The 18,022-nt window shown below is 43.9% G+C and overlaps 3 protein-coding genes across 3 annotated transcripts; 1 reads left to right on the top strand and 2 right to left on the bottom strand.

Annotated features, from left to right (window-relative positions):
- Positions 1-1,276: 1,276 nt before the first annotated feature.
- Positions 1,277-6,939, bottom strand: rbm15b (RNA binding motif protein 15B). The gene has a single exon (XM_076147162.1). The coding sequence runs from the start codon at positions 6,455-6,457 to the stop codon at positions 3,875-3,877; it is 2,583 nt and encodes an 860-aa protein (XP_076003277.1). The 5' UTR covers positions 6,458-6,939; the 3' UTR covers positions 1,277-3,874.
- A 355-nt stretch (positions 6,940-7,294) lies between these two features.
- Positions 7,295-12,003, bottom strand: manf (mesencephalic astrocyte-derived neurotrophic factor). Its single transcript, XM_076147163.1, has 4 exons — positions 11,773-12,003; positions 10,817-10,944; positions 9,784-9,925; positions 7,295-9,304 (listed from the first exon to the last, which is right to left on the bottom strand). Exons 1-4 carry the CDS (start codon positions 11,858-11,860, stop codon positions 9,120-9,122), a joined length of 543 nt encoding a protein of 180 aa, XP_076003278.1. The 5' UTR covers positions 11,861-12,003; the 3' UTR covers positions 7,295-9,119.
- A 1,181-nt stretch (positions 12,004-13,184) lies between these two features.
- On the top strand, positions 13,185-16,612 carry oser1 (oxidative stress responsive serine-rich 1). The gene is made up of 4 exons (XM_076147338.1): positions 13,185-13,573; positions 14,216-14,325; positions 14,427-14,543; positions 15,175-16,612. Exons 2-4 carry the CDS (start codon positions 14,249-14,251, stop codon positions 16,151-16,153), a joined length of 1,173 nt encoding a protein of 390 aa, XP_076003453.1. The 5' UTR covers positions 13,185-13,573; positions 14,216-14,248; the 3' UTR covers positions 16,154-16,612.
- The last annotated feature ends 1,410 nt before the right edge of the window (positions 16,613-18,022 follow it).

Genomic DNA, 18,022 nt, shown 5'->3' with positions numbered 1-18,022 from the left:
AACATGCCACGTGCTGATGTCAATACAACAAGCTTCCAACAGTGGGGTTATACAATAAGAAAAATAATAAGAAAAAATAATCTAATAAGAAATTATAGCACCGTACAGTATAATGCAATCAATACAAAACCACATACTATCCATAGAGCACAGTGCACATTTTGGTTTAGTTTTAGTCATAATCTTTCAACTAAAATGCCATTTAGTTTTAGCCATATTTTAGGCACCTGTCTCGGATTGGTTTTAGTCAACCTTTTAGTAACCTGTTATTATGGAGTGGAATTGAGGTTTGAAGGTGAAATCCAGACTGTTGTGACAGGGAACATGTTTTGTTTTTTTTTTCAATTCGTTTGCAAATAAAATCATGTTTAAGAAAATCAACACAACAATAACACAAAATGAACATTAGGCCGACTCTCCCTGAATTGAATTGAATGAAGAGCTGTTTTCTAGCTTTATTTGTTGTCTTCGACTTTCTCCCGGTATATGTGTAACATTACGTATATCACAAAAGTGTATTGATTTTTATCACGAAGTTGTATCGTATCGTAGGAGACTGGTTGACACAAGATAGCTCATATTGCTGTCATCTACCAGTTGTGCTTTACCTTCGCTTCTCGGGGGGGCTCGTCTGTTTAATGTGGCTTCAGGTTCGTTGTTTCTGGTTATTTTCGCTCCACACGGTTCGAAATGGTCTTTTTCCTCCCAAATCAAATGTAAAATGTATCGAAATGTCACTCCGTCTCACCGTCAAAGCAGCTCGGCGCTGTCGCGGTGCCATTACGGGTTCACTTCCCGGGTAGGTTCAAGTAGGAATCACGTGACTACAAACACACTTTTGATTGGATATTCTTCTTCTTCGTTGGTTTAAATGGCAATTGAAAATCCCAATTCGTCCCTCCCAAACGTTTACGTCGCGTTTTTATTCGTTGACGAAAATGTCCATGGATTTCGTCTTAGTTTAAGTTATCGCAAATAAGTTCTTATGAAGTTATCGTCTCGTTTTCGTTAGTGAAGAACTCCCACGTAAAGCTCACGTGTTCTTTACATATTTCATGTAAACATTGAATACTTACCAATTATACTCGTTTAATATTTACATCACAAGTAAATACCCTAATCTTCGAAATAGCACAAATCAAGAGCGGTTTACCATCATTTTCTATATAAATGCAACTTTGCATCACAACTAAATATTGACGTCTTACTGCATATATAAAATAAATTAGTCTACATAAAATGTGTGAAAGTCAAAGAAATAAAGACTGATCCAAGCTTAAAGAGCATAAAATGTTTATTACATTTTTCCCATATAGAATACATGTTCTTGTTGACTCAATAACAATACCAAGGGGGGAACCTGTGTACAAAACCGACTGTGTAACTTCATCGGCCATAACACAAGCAGAGATGAGTCAAGAAAAGGGTATGTATTTACAATGTGTCATTCATCAGTTTTGTTATAAAAAGTAGTTTGTTTTTTTGTAGAAAATTGAAACATTTATATGATCGATGTAGCGATAAACATTCAGTAACATTTACAAGTGTTTCCCCTAGCTGCCACCAAACTCAACTCTTTCATCTCCATTGTTTTAGTGTCACATTCAAGTTGATTGACTTTGGAGAATAATGCATTTGTTTATTTATATTTGACTCATGTATTCTGCTTTAAGCACGTTTCAGACCAACAATCCAGTAAATAATCATTAACACCAAGAGGCATGTTCACTGGTGACTGAAACACAGAGAAGTCCAAATGTATTTCTAAAAGGTTCTTTAGAGACAGCACATGGAAATGAAAAGTAGTATATTGCAGTACGTCTCCAAAGAGCCCAGTACCATGTTTATGTTAGTGCAATGATGACCAAACACTTTCTTCTTACATTCCATTTCAAAGTGATGTTGCTGCTACTGACTGGATTTCCCTTTGAGATCACTGATAGACATGTTGTGACACGGTATTAATTTATCTCAATATGGAAACACAAGTTAGCCTGTGGTTAAAACGTAGAAACACCATGCACAAGGTAAACACTCCAATGACTGAAATCCTGATTCTGTACATTAAAAGGTGACATACCTCTTTTTACCCACAGCACAGAGACAATAATGGCAGTTATCCATACACATTATTTCTTCAAAATTTACATACTGGGTTTTCTGTCTTTTAGATATATAAACTCTGATAACTATTGGGTCTGCAGAAACAGCATAAACAGCAGTGTTGGACAACATTTACACTTGCTCATTCTTGAACCAAATTTATATCTTCATAAACGTATCGCTGGAACAATGATTTTTACAGGATGAGATATTTCTGCTGACTATCAAACTAAAATCACCCTGATTGCCTTTTCAGTCTTTACTGTTTGTATTGATTATTAGTAGATACAAATAAGAATTCTGACACTCATATGCTGATGTGGTGTGTGTATAAAGGTGCAGAACACCAATGTGTTTCCATGGCAAAGGCGTAACTGAACCACAGCCGGATTGAATCAATAAAGTTTACACCAACATCCCTCCACTCATTTCCATGACAACAGCAAAAGAGCAAAAGTGTGCGTCAGCCATCTTAAGTTAACATACTATTTTTCCTTCTTTATTCTGATCTTTTGTTTAAAATCAGACCGTATCCCGCCCAAAACATTATTCTATTAAAAATTCACAAGAAATTTAAATTAGGAAGTACTTGGTCCAGGTCCAGGCACCCTTTTGGACAAACTAAAATCAAGGACATGTGAATTACTTGAAACCCACATCAAGGCAGAATTTCTCACTCACAGGATCCTTTTCATCATCGTATAGCTGCATCAAGCAATCAATCATGTTCACGCTTTAGGGACAAGAGAGCGACAATATGAATGAAGTGAAGACATGTTTTGAGGCTCGACCAGAGGTTGATGGAAATAAATGGGACGGAAGTATAGTGAAGGTTGGATGGAGTGATGTATTAAAAACAATAAAAGTCAGTATACAATATAAAACCTGAACCAGTGAAATGATATCAACACCACTCACTCACCACTCACATCCGTAAAAGCTGCTGGGAGCTGAAAGGTTTAACAGAACAACGTACAACTTCTTTGTATCTTGCATGCAATAACAGATGACACACACACACAGACGTGTGTTGTTCAGAATGAGAGAGAAATTGGAATGGTTCAAGAGGTAAAAACACTAGCTATGTCAAATGTACAGTCACAGGGACGGGTCAGGTGATTCACTTCAGTCTCTACTGGCCATGGTGGCTGGTGCATTGAAAGATAGCACAACCTAACAGTTCAAACCTGCAAACAGCAGCCAGTAGAGGAGACTAACCGATTCTCTCTCTCGAGTCAAACTTGGCTTGCACAGCACTCCCATTCAATTTACAGTACAATCACACAGAAGTCAACTTCCTAGTCCCACTAATATTGGCTATACATATCTTGGTCAGTTCCAAAAATGAAACAAAAAGACATATAAAGCAAACAGCATATAAACAAACGTATCTGATTTAGTGTTGTATGTTACAGCTTAGAATACAAAAGCAACAGTATTGCCCGCCTGTATGTGCAGCAGGCCTGTACAAGTTTATCTCCTATAAATGTCCCGTACGGTCAATTTAACATTTAAATTCCCAGCAAATCTGAAAACCATAATCGATATTTTCTGCCTTGTAGTAAAAATGACAGCAGTGTTGTAAAGTAATAAAAGAAGTAGTGTATTGTGTTGTGTGTCATTTAAAAGATAAAGATACTGGCTAAAATGATAACGAACATCTTTGTTTTCCTTTAAAAGCAACATGGAAGTGTTTGTGTGGTAGTGTGTGTATGCTTATGATGGTTCATGTTTGGATGTCTATTGTCTCTCAGTGTACACTGTGTACTAATCAATTTGTGTCATTGACAATCACAATCACCATGTGCTCCTCGTCCAGATTACCCACAGTCCTTTTGGCAGCCTGGAGGTACTGCTGGGAGAACTCTCCAGGAGGGAAGGCATAGAGCATGGCCCCGCTCCCCCCCTCTTTAGCTGCCGGGAGACTCACGACCCCTGCCGCCTCCTTGTTCCTCAAGTAGGTCACCAGGTGGCGAAGCAAGCGCACCTGAAGTCCGGGCTCAGGAGCCGGGGCCTGGCGGTCGACGGGGCCCTGGAGAGCCAAAAGGATGGCAAAGCCGTCAGGCCGGCCCAGTTTAATGCGGCGCGTCACCTCATCCAGTCTGGTCTGATCCATGCGGAGCCTCTGGGCGATTTTGAGCTGGCTGGGTTGGTTTTGGCTCTGCTGCTTCAGGCTCTCTTTCATCACAGCGTTGAAGAAGGAGGAGCCCCCCTCAAGTATGTACAGGTCTGTGGGGAAACTGCTGTTTTTCAGCGCAAAGAAACCGTGCCACATCTTGGAAAGACTGGCCTGGGCAAACTCTGACAGAGTGCTGTGTGGAGAGGAGGACGTGTTTGTGTCTGTGTGTGCTGCAGGAGAGCTGGCAGCCGTGACTTCACTGTTGCGATGGTGATGATTGTTTAGGTGCTCACTAGATGACCTCTTGCTGTGGTGGCGGCCAGAAGGTGGCTCTTCTTCGGTGGTGGTGGAGTGTCGTCCTCTTCCTCCATCGGGGGAGTGGTCTCTTGGCTCTGTGGTGGAGTCGGGAGCTCGGACCCGGGCTCTGTCTGGGCTGGCTTCAGGAGATGCAGCCCCCACTTGGCCTCGGACTTTGGACCTGCCCCTTTCCTTTTCCCTCTCTCGTTCCTTCTCATCCGCCGGCCTGTCGGTGGAAGGACTCCGACTCCTGCTCTTCCTCCTGTTCCTCCTCTCTTCTTTCTCCTTCAGCCACTTTTCCCTGCTCCTACTGCGACTCCTTGCTCCTCTCCCACCTCTCCCAAAGGCCTCCACTACTGCTGCTGCTGCTGCTCCTCCTCCTCCTCCTCCTCCTCCTCCTCCTCCGCTCCTCCTGCTCTCCAGACTGCGGGTGGGGCTGGCTGGGAAGTCTCTCTCTAGCAGGGCCCTCTCTCTTTCCCTTGGGGTAAGCAAACTGTGTGAAGGTGGCGGCGATCGGTCCCTGGTTGCCCTCAATTCCCGTTCGAGGCTGCGGTGGCGGCTATATGTCTCACCAAGGATCTCATAGTGGGCAGGGAGTGGAACGGCGGGCTGGTAACCGGGAGGGAATGGACGAGCTGTGCTCTCCTCAACTTTAGCAAAGTCCACCCGCAGACGACGCTCAGGTCCTCCTAACGGAAACCCCCTCATTTGCGTGCAGGCGGCTTGGGCAGCGTCTAAACTTTCATACTGTATGTAAGCAAAATTGTCTCCCTTCACGTAGTCGATGTTCCTTATGCTTCCAAATCTATCAAATTCCCGAGCGAGGGCGGCCAGAGAATTCCCAGGCCCAAGGCCGCCCACCCAGAGCCGGGTAGTGGGGTTAGCTTTGCCATAGCCAATCTTGATGGGATTGCCACCAATCAGCCGTCCTTGCATGGCCACTTTGGCCCTGTGTGCCATGTCCAGGTTCTGGAATTTCACAAAAGCATACGCTCCACCTTGGCCACGGGCAGGGCGCTTTATCACTACATCCTCAATAATGCCATATTTGTCAAACCCTCTTCTTAATTCCCCCTCTGTCACATTACCGTCCAGGTTGCCAATAAAAAGATTGCTAGTTGCCCTCTGATCATCCTCTGGTTTCAGGTCCTCCACCACAGGCATAGCAGGTAAACCATAGGGACGACCCCTCTCATCCAACATCCCATAATAATCCAAGAGCCTCTCCCTCTCCCTGCTGAGGCCCAGGGTCTCTAGGGCGTAGTGCCTTGCTCGGATGTCCCTGATGTTGCTGACTCCGGGCCCGGGCGGTGAGAGGGAGCGCTGCCGGTACGGGTACGGGGCGTGCAAAGGTAAGTAACTGACATCTGGCGGCGTGACGCTTCGCCTCCGGACGTACATTGGTTCAATCTTCAGCTGTCGGTCGCCCAAAACTAACCTGGAGGATTTGGCGTGTCTGGCCTCCTTGGCGTCCTCTGGTTGCCGGAAATTGACGTAGGCGATCCGTCCCAGCTCAGGTGTGTGCGACAGCTTAACGCTAACGTCCCCGAACTTTTTGAACTCGTGAAACAGCGCATCCTCCACGTCCTCGTCGGAGACTTGGGAGCCCAGGTTGCTAATGAGCAGCGTTTTGTATTCCAGAGTGCCTGACCTGGCGGCGGGGAGCTCCGGCGCCGTTGTACGCAGCGGAGGACGGCCGAGGAGGCTGAGTTCATGTCGGTGGTGGAGCTCCAGCGCGGCCGCCCGCTCCTCCCTGAGCCGGGGTTTCTCTCGTTCCCTGCTCCGGCTCCGGCGATGATAGCTCCGGCTCTCAGCCAGCAGCAGGGCCAGCGACGGTGCTGGCAGCTCCTCTCTGCGTGTGCTCTCTCGTTCCCTCTCCCTCATCCTTTTAGCTGCCGCCCTGGACGGACTAGTCTCTCTCCCGGCCTGTCGCTTCATTTTCAAAGGATGATGGAGCTCAAACTTTTCGGAGCCTGCAGCGGGAATCCGGCTTGGAGAGCGAATTCCTGGGGTGTTAGCAGAAGTGAAAGGACTGGCCGGGGCTTCGAAAAACAAACGCTAATGGTCGGAAGGCTGTATAACTGCACATATGTCGAAATAAAATGATAAACCCGTATAAAAACATGTCAGCATCATAGGTTCTGCACCAGCCCCGCCATCTTGGACAATAGGAATGTGCGCTTTCCTTCTGGAGGGAGGAGACTAATGTGACGCTGACGACGTCATGACGTAATGCGTTTTGACGTTCAACATTTGGAATTAAAAATGTGCTTAATTTCTATTACTATTTCTTTACAGAGGTGACAAGTTGTACTCCTTATTTTCTGATCAGTTCTGTCTACGTCAAAGCACTTTTTAAAACATTTTGGAACATTATTGATGATCTGTCCAATCATGGCTGATGAAATCACATTGCCTGTATACTTGATAATGTGTATTTGTTTGATTCATCTATTTGAAAGAACATCAAGACTCCAGAAGCAAGTATTTTTATATTTTAATGTAAAAGTAGAATAGTAGTACACCTGTAATAAATGACTAGGCCTTACACAAAAGGTCAAGTTGAAACACCATATTTTAACTTAACATTTCCATATCAAGTAGTTCAAGCATCACGTTTCTTTTATCGTCTTGTGTTTTTAACTTACACGTCATTTGAGACAAAACCAAAGAGTATACAGTGCTTATACAGTATATCCCTTTTGAAAGGTACAATCATCAGGGGTGTTGGAGGTAAATTTTACTTATGGCAACATATGCAATGTGGGCTAAGACTTAATATTGGCATCTTTATTTTTAGGAAATTTAAACCATACATGTTTAATTGGAGCAGAAAATATCTTTTGGATGATCAGAATAAAAAAAAGGTGCATTAACCCCTTAGCCCATGTCTTTCTTTTATTTCTAACTTGAACTATCACATCATGTGTGTGGCGTGATGCAAACAACAATACAAGCTCCTGTAGAGAAACAACCTGGGATGTGATCAGGAAACAAGAACTAAGCTGAAAACCAGTAATTACCCTCTAGAAACAAATGTGCCCTCTAAATATTGAATCTAAACAAAAAGCTCAAAAACTATTTCATGTAAATAAAGTTTGGTTTGTATTTGTAATCCCAGTTTGACTCTAATTTGACCCACATTAATGTTCCTGCATCAACCAGCAGAATGTAACCCTCTGTGAGTGTCATTAGCTGCTTCCTACAGTCAAAGCTTCTTCAGAAAAAGCTCCCACGCTTCCTCCAGAGTGCCGTGTGTTTTTTTTTATCTTACAGCATAGAATTAAGAGCAGGAATGTTTCAAAATGCACTTCAATGGCCTCTAAATTTTTGTGATTTTACAACATAAACTCTTGCAATTGCAGCTTTCAACTGTTTTTTTTCTTTTGTTGTAATTTTCCAAGGCTGGGTCTGAAGCATTTAGGTAAAGAACATTTGGTCTGTAGTGGAGACCAGGCAGATTATGTCACTATCCTGCATCTTATATCATTTAATATCTAAAAGGGAAAATAATAATAAAAAAAAAACTGATTTTTTTTTTTTATACTCATCATACAACACATTCACTTTGTGTGACTTGTCTGACTCTCGGTTGGGAAAAGGGGAGTGTAAATGACCACAAACGGATTAGGAGATGAGAACGAGAGCGGTGACCTGTGTGTCCACTTTAGGACTCACGGGTCAACGTTGACTTATCCTGCAGGAGTTGTACAAACGATATATCAGCTGGCAGAGAAAGCAGTACCATCAATTGAACAGGTCAGACCAGTCGCTATACACACACAAGCACAGAATAAAGATCTGCAGAGTGTGTGTGTGTGTGTGTGTATATATATATATACATATATGTATGTTTCCACCAAACCTTTACTGTTCAGCCAAACAAGGAAATGTCAAAGAAAGGAGGGTAAAGATCATATCAGTTATGAGTATGACAGCATAAAAGGTACAAATGCTGGATTAAATAGGAAACTCTGGGCAGGAAAGTGACAAAGAAACAATTACTGTGAGGTGCACTCGAGCAAGGCACTTTATCTTCCAACCGTTTCAGGTTTGTTCACTACTTTACAGCAGAAGACTGCAATGGCATAGTACAGCTCTCAGATTGTATGTGTAGTATGTTACTGTGTGAAGCTGCCGGTCCACCGTCCCCCTGAATGAGATGATTGACAGGTGAAGGCCGTTTGCTTCACACTGGACCGGTGAGGATCTTTGGATTAATCCCTCTGAAAAATCTGTGCTCGACGCCGACATTTGCTCCCACGAAAAATGTATCTGTGAACAGGTGGGGAGGGGAATTCATGCTCAAAATAACTTGTACAGGCGCATAGGGTGAAACATATTGGCTGATTAAACAGAAAACTCCCTGTGCTATGAAGGTCAAACACTGGTCATCCCCCCCTTAACATTAACTATACTTCTAAATGCATTTAGAGCAGCAGATGTACACTTCCAGAAAGAAAAAAAAACTACAACAAATAAGTCAAAAACTTCCCTTCCCTCCCGTTGTCCTCCCCTGGTGCTCATCCTCGGAATGACTGAATGAATGAATAGCCATCTGGTCCGAGTCAAAGTTGTGTGTTTTGTCACGTCTTCCTGGTTACAGATCTGTCCGTGCTTTGGCAGCTGCAGGGGCGTACTTGGGCATGAGCTCGGTGATTTTGCGAATGAAGTCAGATTTCTCTGCACAGCCTTTACAAGATTCGCCCCACTCCTCCAGAATCTTCTTCAGGTCCTTCACCTTAAGCTTTTTCAGGTCCACTGTAGTCAAGTCCAGCTGTTTGTCTAAAAGGAGCCACAGAAGAAAGGATGCTGAGATTCAAGGTGGGACATTTACTCTAAAAGCTACCTGCTACTTGGGAACACATGTGACCTGTGACCTTGCTTGTTTGACCGGAAACGTTAAACAACGCCTACACAAATCACCTGCATGTACCTGGAGATGGGTGTCAAACTCTCATCCTGCTAAAAATATATACAGGCTTTCAGTGTTTCCCACAGCTTAAGAGTTTATTAGTGGTGGGACCTCTGATATCCGACACAGTGGAGTTTGACCATAAAATAGAATATATATATTTCTAAGCATGGCTACTGTGTGCATTTTCTGCATACAATACTCACAAAATACAAGAGCATGACCATAAGGAAAAAGTGTGCATGGAAATGAACAAAAACAACACAAGAAACAAACAGACAGAAGGTGAAGAGAATGAAAGAAAGTGGCAGAACAATAAGAACAACAGATCCCCGCCTAAGGGACGTACCGTATTTCAGTTCACAGATCTGGCCATCCTTCTTTTTCAGTTTCTCACAGATCTTGTCCACTGGCACGTGGTAGCTGAGGGGCTTTGACACCTCGTTGACAATCTTGGTGGCTGCATCACTTGTCGCCCCAATGTAGTAACACTAGACAACAGGTGGAGAGTAAAAGAAGAAACCTGATTAAAATGTTTTAGTGTTTTGCATGTCTGAGAAATCTCCCCTCCGTGGCTCCGTGTTCGTATGTAAACACTACATTTGGGCAGACTCTGAAGGTCCTACAGGGTCATTAACCACTTTATTGGTGCTTCGTTGCAACTGTGAGCAAACAAAAGGTAAAGAAATAAAAATAGGAATCACTTATGAACAGAACTTACCTCTAACAAGAGGCGTTTAGGCAAAGTATGTATTTTTTGATACGGAAGAGGGCAGGAGAACCAGCAGATTTGTTTTGCAAATAAGGTTTGCAGACATTCCAGGTGCGCAAATACGAAGAGTATGAAACAGAGAGCAGTAATGGCCGACACCTGCTCTGCTCTCTACGTATGTGCTGATCAAACTACAACAGGGCGCTCCTACACACTTATATGAATGCTATCTTACCATCATTCTCATCACTCAGCTTCCGAGACGCTACACTGAATCAAAAACTAATTGAATTCTGAGATGCCAAGAAATATTCATCCTCAGCAGCGGTTTCTCCTCCTGCAGCCTCCAAATCTCCAAAAGAGGGTGGAGCACGGTTGTATGCATGCTACACTGTGAATATTAATCCCTATTGTAATTAAGGAAGATGTAAACATTGACAGAGTTGACAGGATTCAGATGTTCTCTTGTTGAGTCCCCTGGTTAAAGAAATGCATCTCCAGGCCTTAAATAAAAAATGTATTGATGTTTTAATGCATCTATTCACACGAGGGACATCAAACATTCACCTTAAACATTCCCTGTTTAGAGGCGGGACTATCTGGAGGCTAGTAACCATCCTCTACACAGAGAAACATGGAGGATACCTTACTTCTCAGAATGTGTACTTACAAAGCGGTTTTCTTTGCCTTTGGCATCTTTGCAGGTCTTCATGATGGCGGTCTCGATGTCTGCACTGTTGAATTTCACATCGTTGTCCTTCAGTGTCTCGTAAAACTTCCCGAGGAAGGTCACACACACTAAAACACAGCAGATACAGTACATTAAATAACTGGATGGAGTGTAATCATCAATCACATAAAACTAAAAGATAAAGCAAGTGTGCATAAAGCAAATACACACAAATGTTTGATTGATGCATCAGACACCGATGACATCAACCAACCAAGATGAAAATGTTGCTAAATACTGTTACACAAACACGTACAATACATTATTTCGAGCGTGCAACACCTGACCTTTATCAATCCTTGTGAACGACTTTAATTCATATAAATTGGTGAATTATGCTGATTTATTCTTCTAAAACTGGTAGAAATGTACCATTGTGGTCATTATTTGATCATTAACTGAGGATGGACGATGATGAAACCCTCGACTATTTATTTCATGCGTTTATCAAAACAAATGACGTATCGTTAACAGGTTATACTCTAAAATATGAATAGTTCGTTTATCTATCTAAAACTCAGCACCAATTTAGAGTCCAAATGCACAACTGCCAAATGAATGAGCTTCTATTCCACATGTGAGTGTTTCGAGAGAGACAGAGGACCGCGCTCACACACACTCTTATTTGACCTTAAACCTCCTTTTATATCTTTGAAGACATTGAAAATGTGCCAGTAAACTGCCTGGTGACCTGAGCAACATCTGTCAAATGTCCCGTCAAACAATGTCCCACCGTCACCTTATTCAAACACACAACTGCGTACCTCTAAGGCAGCAGGTTCGGATTCAGGTTAAGATTTAAACACTTCTGTAAACGGTGTGTGTGAAGGCTCTCAGTCTTCTAAAGATGAATCCACTTTAGCTGGTGGCTAACTGAAGCTAGCAGACAAACCTACCTTCACAATCTCCTTCCTTCAGCGCCTCGGTGCTACTTGGCACCAAAACGAGAGCAAGAGCCACCGACAACCCGCTCAGACACAACATGGCGACGCTAATAAGTACGCTGGGTGTAATTTATCACCGTTTTACAAAACCGACGTGTGTGTAATTCATAAACCGCTGCCGCTTATGCACAGACGCCGGTAGATGAAGCACGCAAGCTTTCCTGATTGTACGAGCTTCCCGGTGTGACGTCACGGCTATGTACCTGCTTCTGATTGGTCCACACGTCAGCCACTTCCTGTAGTCTTACACGCATTTTGCAGTGATTGGACCGCGCTGGAACATTCTGGGGACAACGTCCAGTTGGCGCCATCTGATTGGACTACAGCCTATTGAGCGTGTACTCATGTTTGCATTTACTGTGTGAATAGTATCGAGATCTCTCTCTCTCTCTTCTCTCTCTCTCTCTCTCTCTCTCTCTCTCTCTCTCTCTCTCTCTCTCTCTCTCTCTCTCTCAGTATGAATCACCACACCAACAGTTCTTGAGCCACACACCCATCAGTTCATGAATCAATAAGGGCTAATAAAGTCATGTAATGATGACACATGCTGCACGAGCCATTCAAAGTGCATATTTGTTAGAATAATCTTATGATTACACCTAAGCTGCAGTACTTTGTCAGGTGTGGTTTGCAATTTAATTTCAGGCTTTGCAAATTCATATCCAAGTCTTGATGGCATTGATTTGCCACCATACAGTCAGACAGACTTGCTACGTCTGTAACTCTGCTGTTTCTCCAGAGGCCTGAGGTCAGAGTGTAGATACACACATGTAGATATACACACACGTAGATATACACACATGTAGATATACAGGGACACAGCTGAATCAAATATGGGGCAATTCGTTTATCCACAACTCTGGGACATAATTAACAGCTTGTGGACAACAAGTATCAAATAATTCTATGACCCTCCTATTACATTCTCTTTGTTTTCATTCTTTTCGATGGCATTTGTTTTGTTTCGTTCTACTTAACATCAGGAAAACATCAGCTTTGATCATAATATGAAGTATTTCTGGTGCTTTGTTATTAGTTGGTGGGTAAATGTCCTAAATGAGAAAGGCCACTAACATAAGGTGTTCCTGCATATGGATCTAATAGTGTGCCCGGCTTTGTTCTGCACACACACACAGGATCTATTTGGGTGCCTGTTATATAACACACAGGAGCCCATTTGCGGCTACACGTCGCGATTAGCCCACAAATTAAGTCATTATCGAGTTAAAGTTCCCATTTAGCTTTATATTTTTATATCTTCATGTATCCACTGCCTGCTTCTTTGTGACTGTGTGTGTTGGGTGAATATTGTTTTAACTTTTCCGGGGCCCGCGAGGCGAAGCGGAGAGTGACGTCAGGTTGTTTTTTTCGGCGCTGACGTCAGCCGTTCTGCGCGTTGTTGCAGAGTCACTGCGACTGTTTCAACTGTAAACAAGGCGAAGCAAAGGAAGCAGAAAAGTGAAGCAGAGATCCGCGGACACCTGCGCTCTGTGGCCCCGCGGATTTTCCTACCGTCGAGTTGATTCGCGGGCGGTTTCATGACCAGAGCGTGTCCGTCCGTGTGCGGCGGTGAAAAGACAAGTCGGGATTGTTGACGAGACAATCGCGTCGAGCTAACGTTAGCTTCTCGAGCTACATGCGATAGCCACAGTTAGCCTCGCTGGCTAGCAAACATCTGAGGGCCCTCTGCGACAAAAAGGCCCTGCATGCCTGGGGTGCGTCTCCCTTTGGTGCGAGCACGATACCCTGAACCGTGAGTATGAAATTATGTGTTCGACGACCCCCAGATCGCTCATAACCGACCGAAACGATGTCCCGTGACTTGCTAGTTAGCTTAGCAGCTATGGGAAGTTGGCAGTATTAGCAGCGGGGTGGGAGTGCTTACGAAATGCAGTGTTTACTAGCTGAGACTCGGCATGATGGAGCTGTAGCTCTGTAGAATGTGACTCACATCGAAACCCTTCACTTCAGTTTGTTATACATCTTTGTTTAACATAATTTAAGGTTCTCGAACCATCGGTTTGTCCGTCACATGCAGAGAATTTTGGCAGTATAACGAACTGTGTGATACACTAATGGGTAATCGATCTGTGGATTGACAGGAGAGTAATCAATAAATTATTAATCTAATCAACTCCAACGTGATATCTGTCAGCATACATACATTACCATTATAAATACTTAAATCAATCAGTTCTATTTGACCTGTTGTGAGGGCTTCGTCAGTGGTCTCAGCTCTGAATGGAGAACAGATAGGATTTATCAACAGAAGATTGAGAATGAGTAGTAGTCAGTTGCTAAGTGGGGATCGTTCTGTTATTTACATGTCCTCCTATTGGTTAGCAGTTGAGCAAATCTCTATTTCTAATCGATGCTGGATGTGATTGTGTTGTAGCTGGGTGGCTGGTCAGAACGGCCTCCTCCCACCATGGAGGCAGGAGGGAAGGACTGTGAAGAGGAGACACTGCAGACTGCCTTCAAGAAGCTGAGGGTGGATGCAGAGAGGTATGTGTACATGGACATCAAATGTATATTAGGATAAGAGTTGTGTTTTGTCTTTCTGTCTGTGCCTGAATGCTGACGTCTCTCTGTCCGCCCTATTTCAGTTTACCTGGAGCTGTGAGTGTTTCAGAGGTGTTGGCTCCCAGAGCGGTGTCACGCGCCTGCCCGGACAGCAGCGGGGCAAAGTCCAAACTTAGCTGCCCCAAGGACAACTGGCATGGGTAGGTGGTGGTGGTTTATGCCCAGTCTGCACATGGGTTGTTTTTTTAGTCGTAGAGTTAATGTTTTGCTTGGAAGTTCTGTTTAAGATATCATAATGAGTGATCCTCTCTGCATTGAGGCAACTGTAAACTGTAAACATTACAAGGCGCTCATTGTTTTGAGGTAACCACTGAGAGCAGCGGTAGAGTGGCCATCAGGAGCATGCGTATACAAAACGCCTTGTATTGTCGTTCAGGAGTCCAGTCAGTGGGGGTGCAGCCCTTTGAAGGACATGATTGCCTTGAAACAGAGACAAGCTGTTGTATCACAACATAAATGTAGGACTACTTGTAATCCCTGCTATTGTGTCAGGTCCATCCTCCCCTTCAGACGCTGCTGCGCCTCTGATAAATGACTGGGAATCGGTACATGTATGACTGTACAATCAGTCTCGCCTGAAGCACAATGGACAATGGCTGTAAAAAAAGAAAACTAAAGGCAAAGCAAATGTCAACTTTAAAGTTGATAAGCACATCATTGGTCTCAGGTTTACAAGAGAAAGCATTGACCGCTGCCTGTAAGTGTTTAAAAGTTAAGGTACAGCAGATTATATTTATTTCCCTTTTCCCCTTTCCTCTCCTCTACCTTAAGCTCTATGAGGAAAACATCTAGAGGAGCATCCAGGACTCAGCGGCGTCGGAGGTCCAAGTCTCCCATCCTACATCCACCCAAGTTTACATACTGCAGCAGTACCACAGCCTCTGCACTGTCGTCCCCTAGTGGCTGCTTGAAGCACCAGCGCCTGGCCGTGCCTGAGCCTGTGGAGCCTTGCCCTGGTGTTGATGGAAGAACGGTCTCCACTGTTGCTGTCCCAGGCCAGAAGGAGCTCTCACCCTCAGACAGGACTTGCCACATAACCCCTCTGGTCTTTGGATCTACTGTTGAGTACGACACGAGCATTGGAGCCGGAGTTCTGGTTTCCTTGCCCACATCACAAGAGATCCCTGCTGTTATCGCTACTGCAGCGGCGGCTACATCCTGCCCAGATGTAGGGAGCTCTGCAGCAGGGCTCTTGATTACGGAGAATGTCCCAGAGAAAAGTGCCTGCGACAGGGCGGATGCTGGAGCCGGAGCACCTCAGAGACCTGGACCCAGTAAAGCCGCTGACTTCCAAGCTTTGTCCAAGCTCCACAGTAATGGCTCCCCAGCAGAACCAGGCGCCGCTTGCTCCTGCGTTCGGAGAAATGCCTCCGATTCCATGGAAGCTCAGGGGGCAGAATCTCAGTGCTTGTGCCAGTCCCAGTCCCTGGGCTGGGACAAAGTGGAGGTCTACTCCTTCACTGGGCTTCGCAATGTCATAACCGAGTGCGAGAGGAGTCTCCCGATCCACGAGGACACCGGCCAGGGGGCTGGGCCCAGAGCTCCCAACACCGCCGCCACCAACGCTGCCACAACTACGTCACCTTCATCACCGTCGCCTTCCTTGACATCGGGCTCTCCGCGCTCATGTTCAGAACAGGCCCGAGCCTACGTGGACGACATTACAATAGAGGACCTTTCAGGCTACATGGAGTATTATCTTTACATCCCCAAGAAGATGTCACACATGGCAGAGATGATGTACACTTAAAGAATAATTTAAAATAATAACTCTATGGAAAGTAATAACTTAAAGACGTTTTTTTCTGTTATTGGTTAGGAAGGAACGCAAGAATGGAAGGAATATCGAATAAAATATCAAGGAAGTTGTTATTAAACTACACACAATGAACTAATTTTAACACAGGCTGAAATTCCCTCCTCCCCACGAAACTTGTGGTTTCTTTTCACCCTCTTTAAACTAAACAGTCTCTTTATTTTGACTTTCACTCTACTTCTTTTGACTTTGTGTTATATGAATGACCTTTTTTGTTTGTTTTCTAAATCGGTTTACAAATGAAGTTGCCAAAGCTGTTGGTGTAGGTGTGCAGAGGCAGGTAATGGTAGGAATATGCAAACATACTCCAGCTTTGTTTGTGGTGTTGTGACCTGAAAAGGCTCCTGTCTGGATTTAATTTTGCTCAATAAAGACAAAAGTTTTGTTAAAATGGTGTCATTTTTCTTTTATCTTCGGTCAAAGCTAGTCCACAGATAGAATTCACTATTACTTTGAGGATTTCTTCCAAGTTACGCACACTGGTGTTTATTTTAAGATTTTGTTTATTACATTTGCAGTGTTAACTCATGTCTACACCTTGATAATGATACACAAACAGCTGTTTTCAAGCAATAAACCATCACGTTGCCCTTTAAAAAAAAAAAAACTGATGTGTTATTTTATTGAGCCAGTAGGTGACAGCATTTACCAAATAAGTTGGTATTATGAACCTATGCGAGAAAAGACTGAGATGAAGGCACAGTATTAAACTCAATTATTCACCAATACTGAGTATAACATGTATGAACATATTCTTTAGGCAGACAACAATGACATGAAACAACAATGGCAACACAAATCTGACAATGAAAATCTGAACCATTCTCAAATGGAGCTTGTGGGCAGTGACCATAAAACCATGAATCTCAACTGTGATGCTGTGGATGAACACATAACCAAACGTAGACTGGAAACATTCTAGTGTCTTAGTTTCCTTGTGGGAAACTGAATGTATCGTGTTGGTTGACAAGGTCGTTGACTTTACTTTGGATGTTTGTGAAATAACTTCTCATGCTTGTTATTGGTTTATAATTAGAAAATATTTGGTTTACAAATCCAGCTCTCATTTGAGATTCTGCACACCTGCCGTTGTCTGTAGATCTGATGTAACATTGTACCTCACTATCACCAAATGTACACGGATCCTGACTGCACGCAAGCATACATGGCTGATAGTGGCTGGTAAACGAAGTAGTGCTGATTTTATAAGTCTTGTATTTTTCCAGCAACAAATCCAGGATTCTCAAATACCCGTCAATGGCAAAGTTTATTGCTCCGGTTTTGGAAATGTGATCAGCATTCTGGTTACTCAGCCGCTCTTCATGGATCAACATCTGGATGTGGAAGGCCGCTCCATTAACCCAGATTTTGAAGCCACGACTACTCATCTGTCCGGAAAGCAGGGAGTTCTTGAGGCGGGTAAGACCGTCACTCAGCTCCCTTTCCGTTGTTGCCATCTGCTGCAATACTCGTTGGTCGTTGCTTAAGTACATGCTGTGACGTTTCAGATACTCATCCATTGTATCCCGGACAGTTGACGCCTTTTCTTCAGCAAATACACGTCGTATCATGCTGGAAGTCTCTTCTGTGGGACGCGAGATGGTCATTCCAATGGCAGCTTCAATCAGGATGGAAACTATAAATGCTCCAAGGCCCACAGCATTAGGCACCATACTGATCCTAGCTGCAGCTACTCCTAAACCGGAGGTGTAGACCGGCACTTTGGCTACCAGCTCCTGAGAGTAGGTCTGCAGTGCAGCGTTAGATTCTGTGCCAGAGAATCTAAGCAGAGCGATATCTATG

This window comes from Genypterus blacodes, unplaced genomic scaffold (assembly GCF_046128005.1).
Source record: "Genypterus blacodes isolate CSIRO-AG114 ecotype Tasmania unplaced genomic scaffold, CSIRO-AGI_Gbla_v1 ptg000037l_1, whole genome shotgun sequence".
NCBI lineage: Eukaryota > Metazoa > Chordata > Actinopteri > Ophidiiformes > Ophidiidae > Genypterus > Genypterus blacodes.
This window is presented reverse-complemented; position numbering and strand designations above follow the sequence as displayed.

What these genes read in the sequence shown, in the direction of transcription:
- rbm15b (XM_076147162.1), bottom strand. Translation starts at nt 6,457, where the DNA reads ATGAAGCGACAGGCCGGGAGAGAGACTAGTCCGTCCAGGGCGGCAGCT.
- manf (XM_076147163.1), bottom strand. Translation starts at nt 11,860, where the DNA reads ATGTTGTGTCTGAGCGGGTTGTCGGTGGCTCTTGCTCTCGTTTTGGTG. An exon ending in GAAGGAAGGAGATTGTGAAG is followed by an intron (nt 10,945 to 11,772) that starts GTAGGTTTGTCT and finishes GCTGTGTTTTAG; the next exon opens with TGTGTGTGACCTTCCTCGGG. An exon ending in GATCTGTGAACTGAAATACG is followed by an intron (nt 9,305 to 9,783) that starts GTACGTCCCTTA and finishes GGCTCCTTTTAG; the next exon opens with ACAAACAGCTGGACTTGACT.
- oser1 (XM_076147338.1), top strand. Translation starts at nt 14,249, where the DNA reads ATGGAGGCAGGAGGGAAGGACTGTGAAGAGGAGACACTGCAGACTGCC. An exon ending in CTGAGGGTGGATGCAGAGAG is followed by an intron (nt 14,326 to 14,426) that starts GTATGTGTACAT and finishes GCCCTATTTCAG; the next exon opens with TTTACCTGGAGCTGTGAGTG. An exon ending in CCCAAGGACAACTGGCATGG is followed by an intron (nt 14,544 to 15,174) that starts GTAGGTGGTGGT and finishes CTCTACCTTAAG; the next exon opens with CTCTATGAGGAAAACATCTA.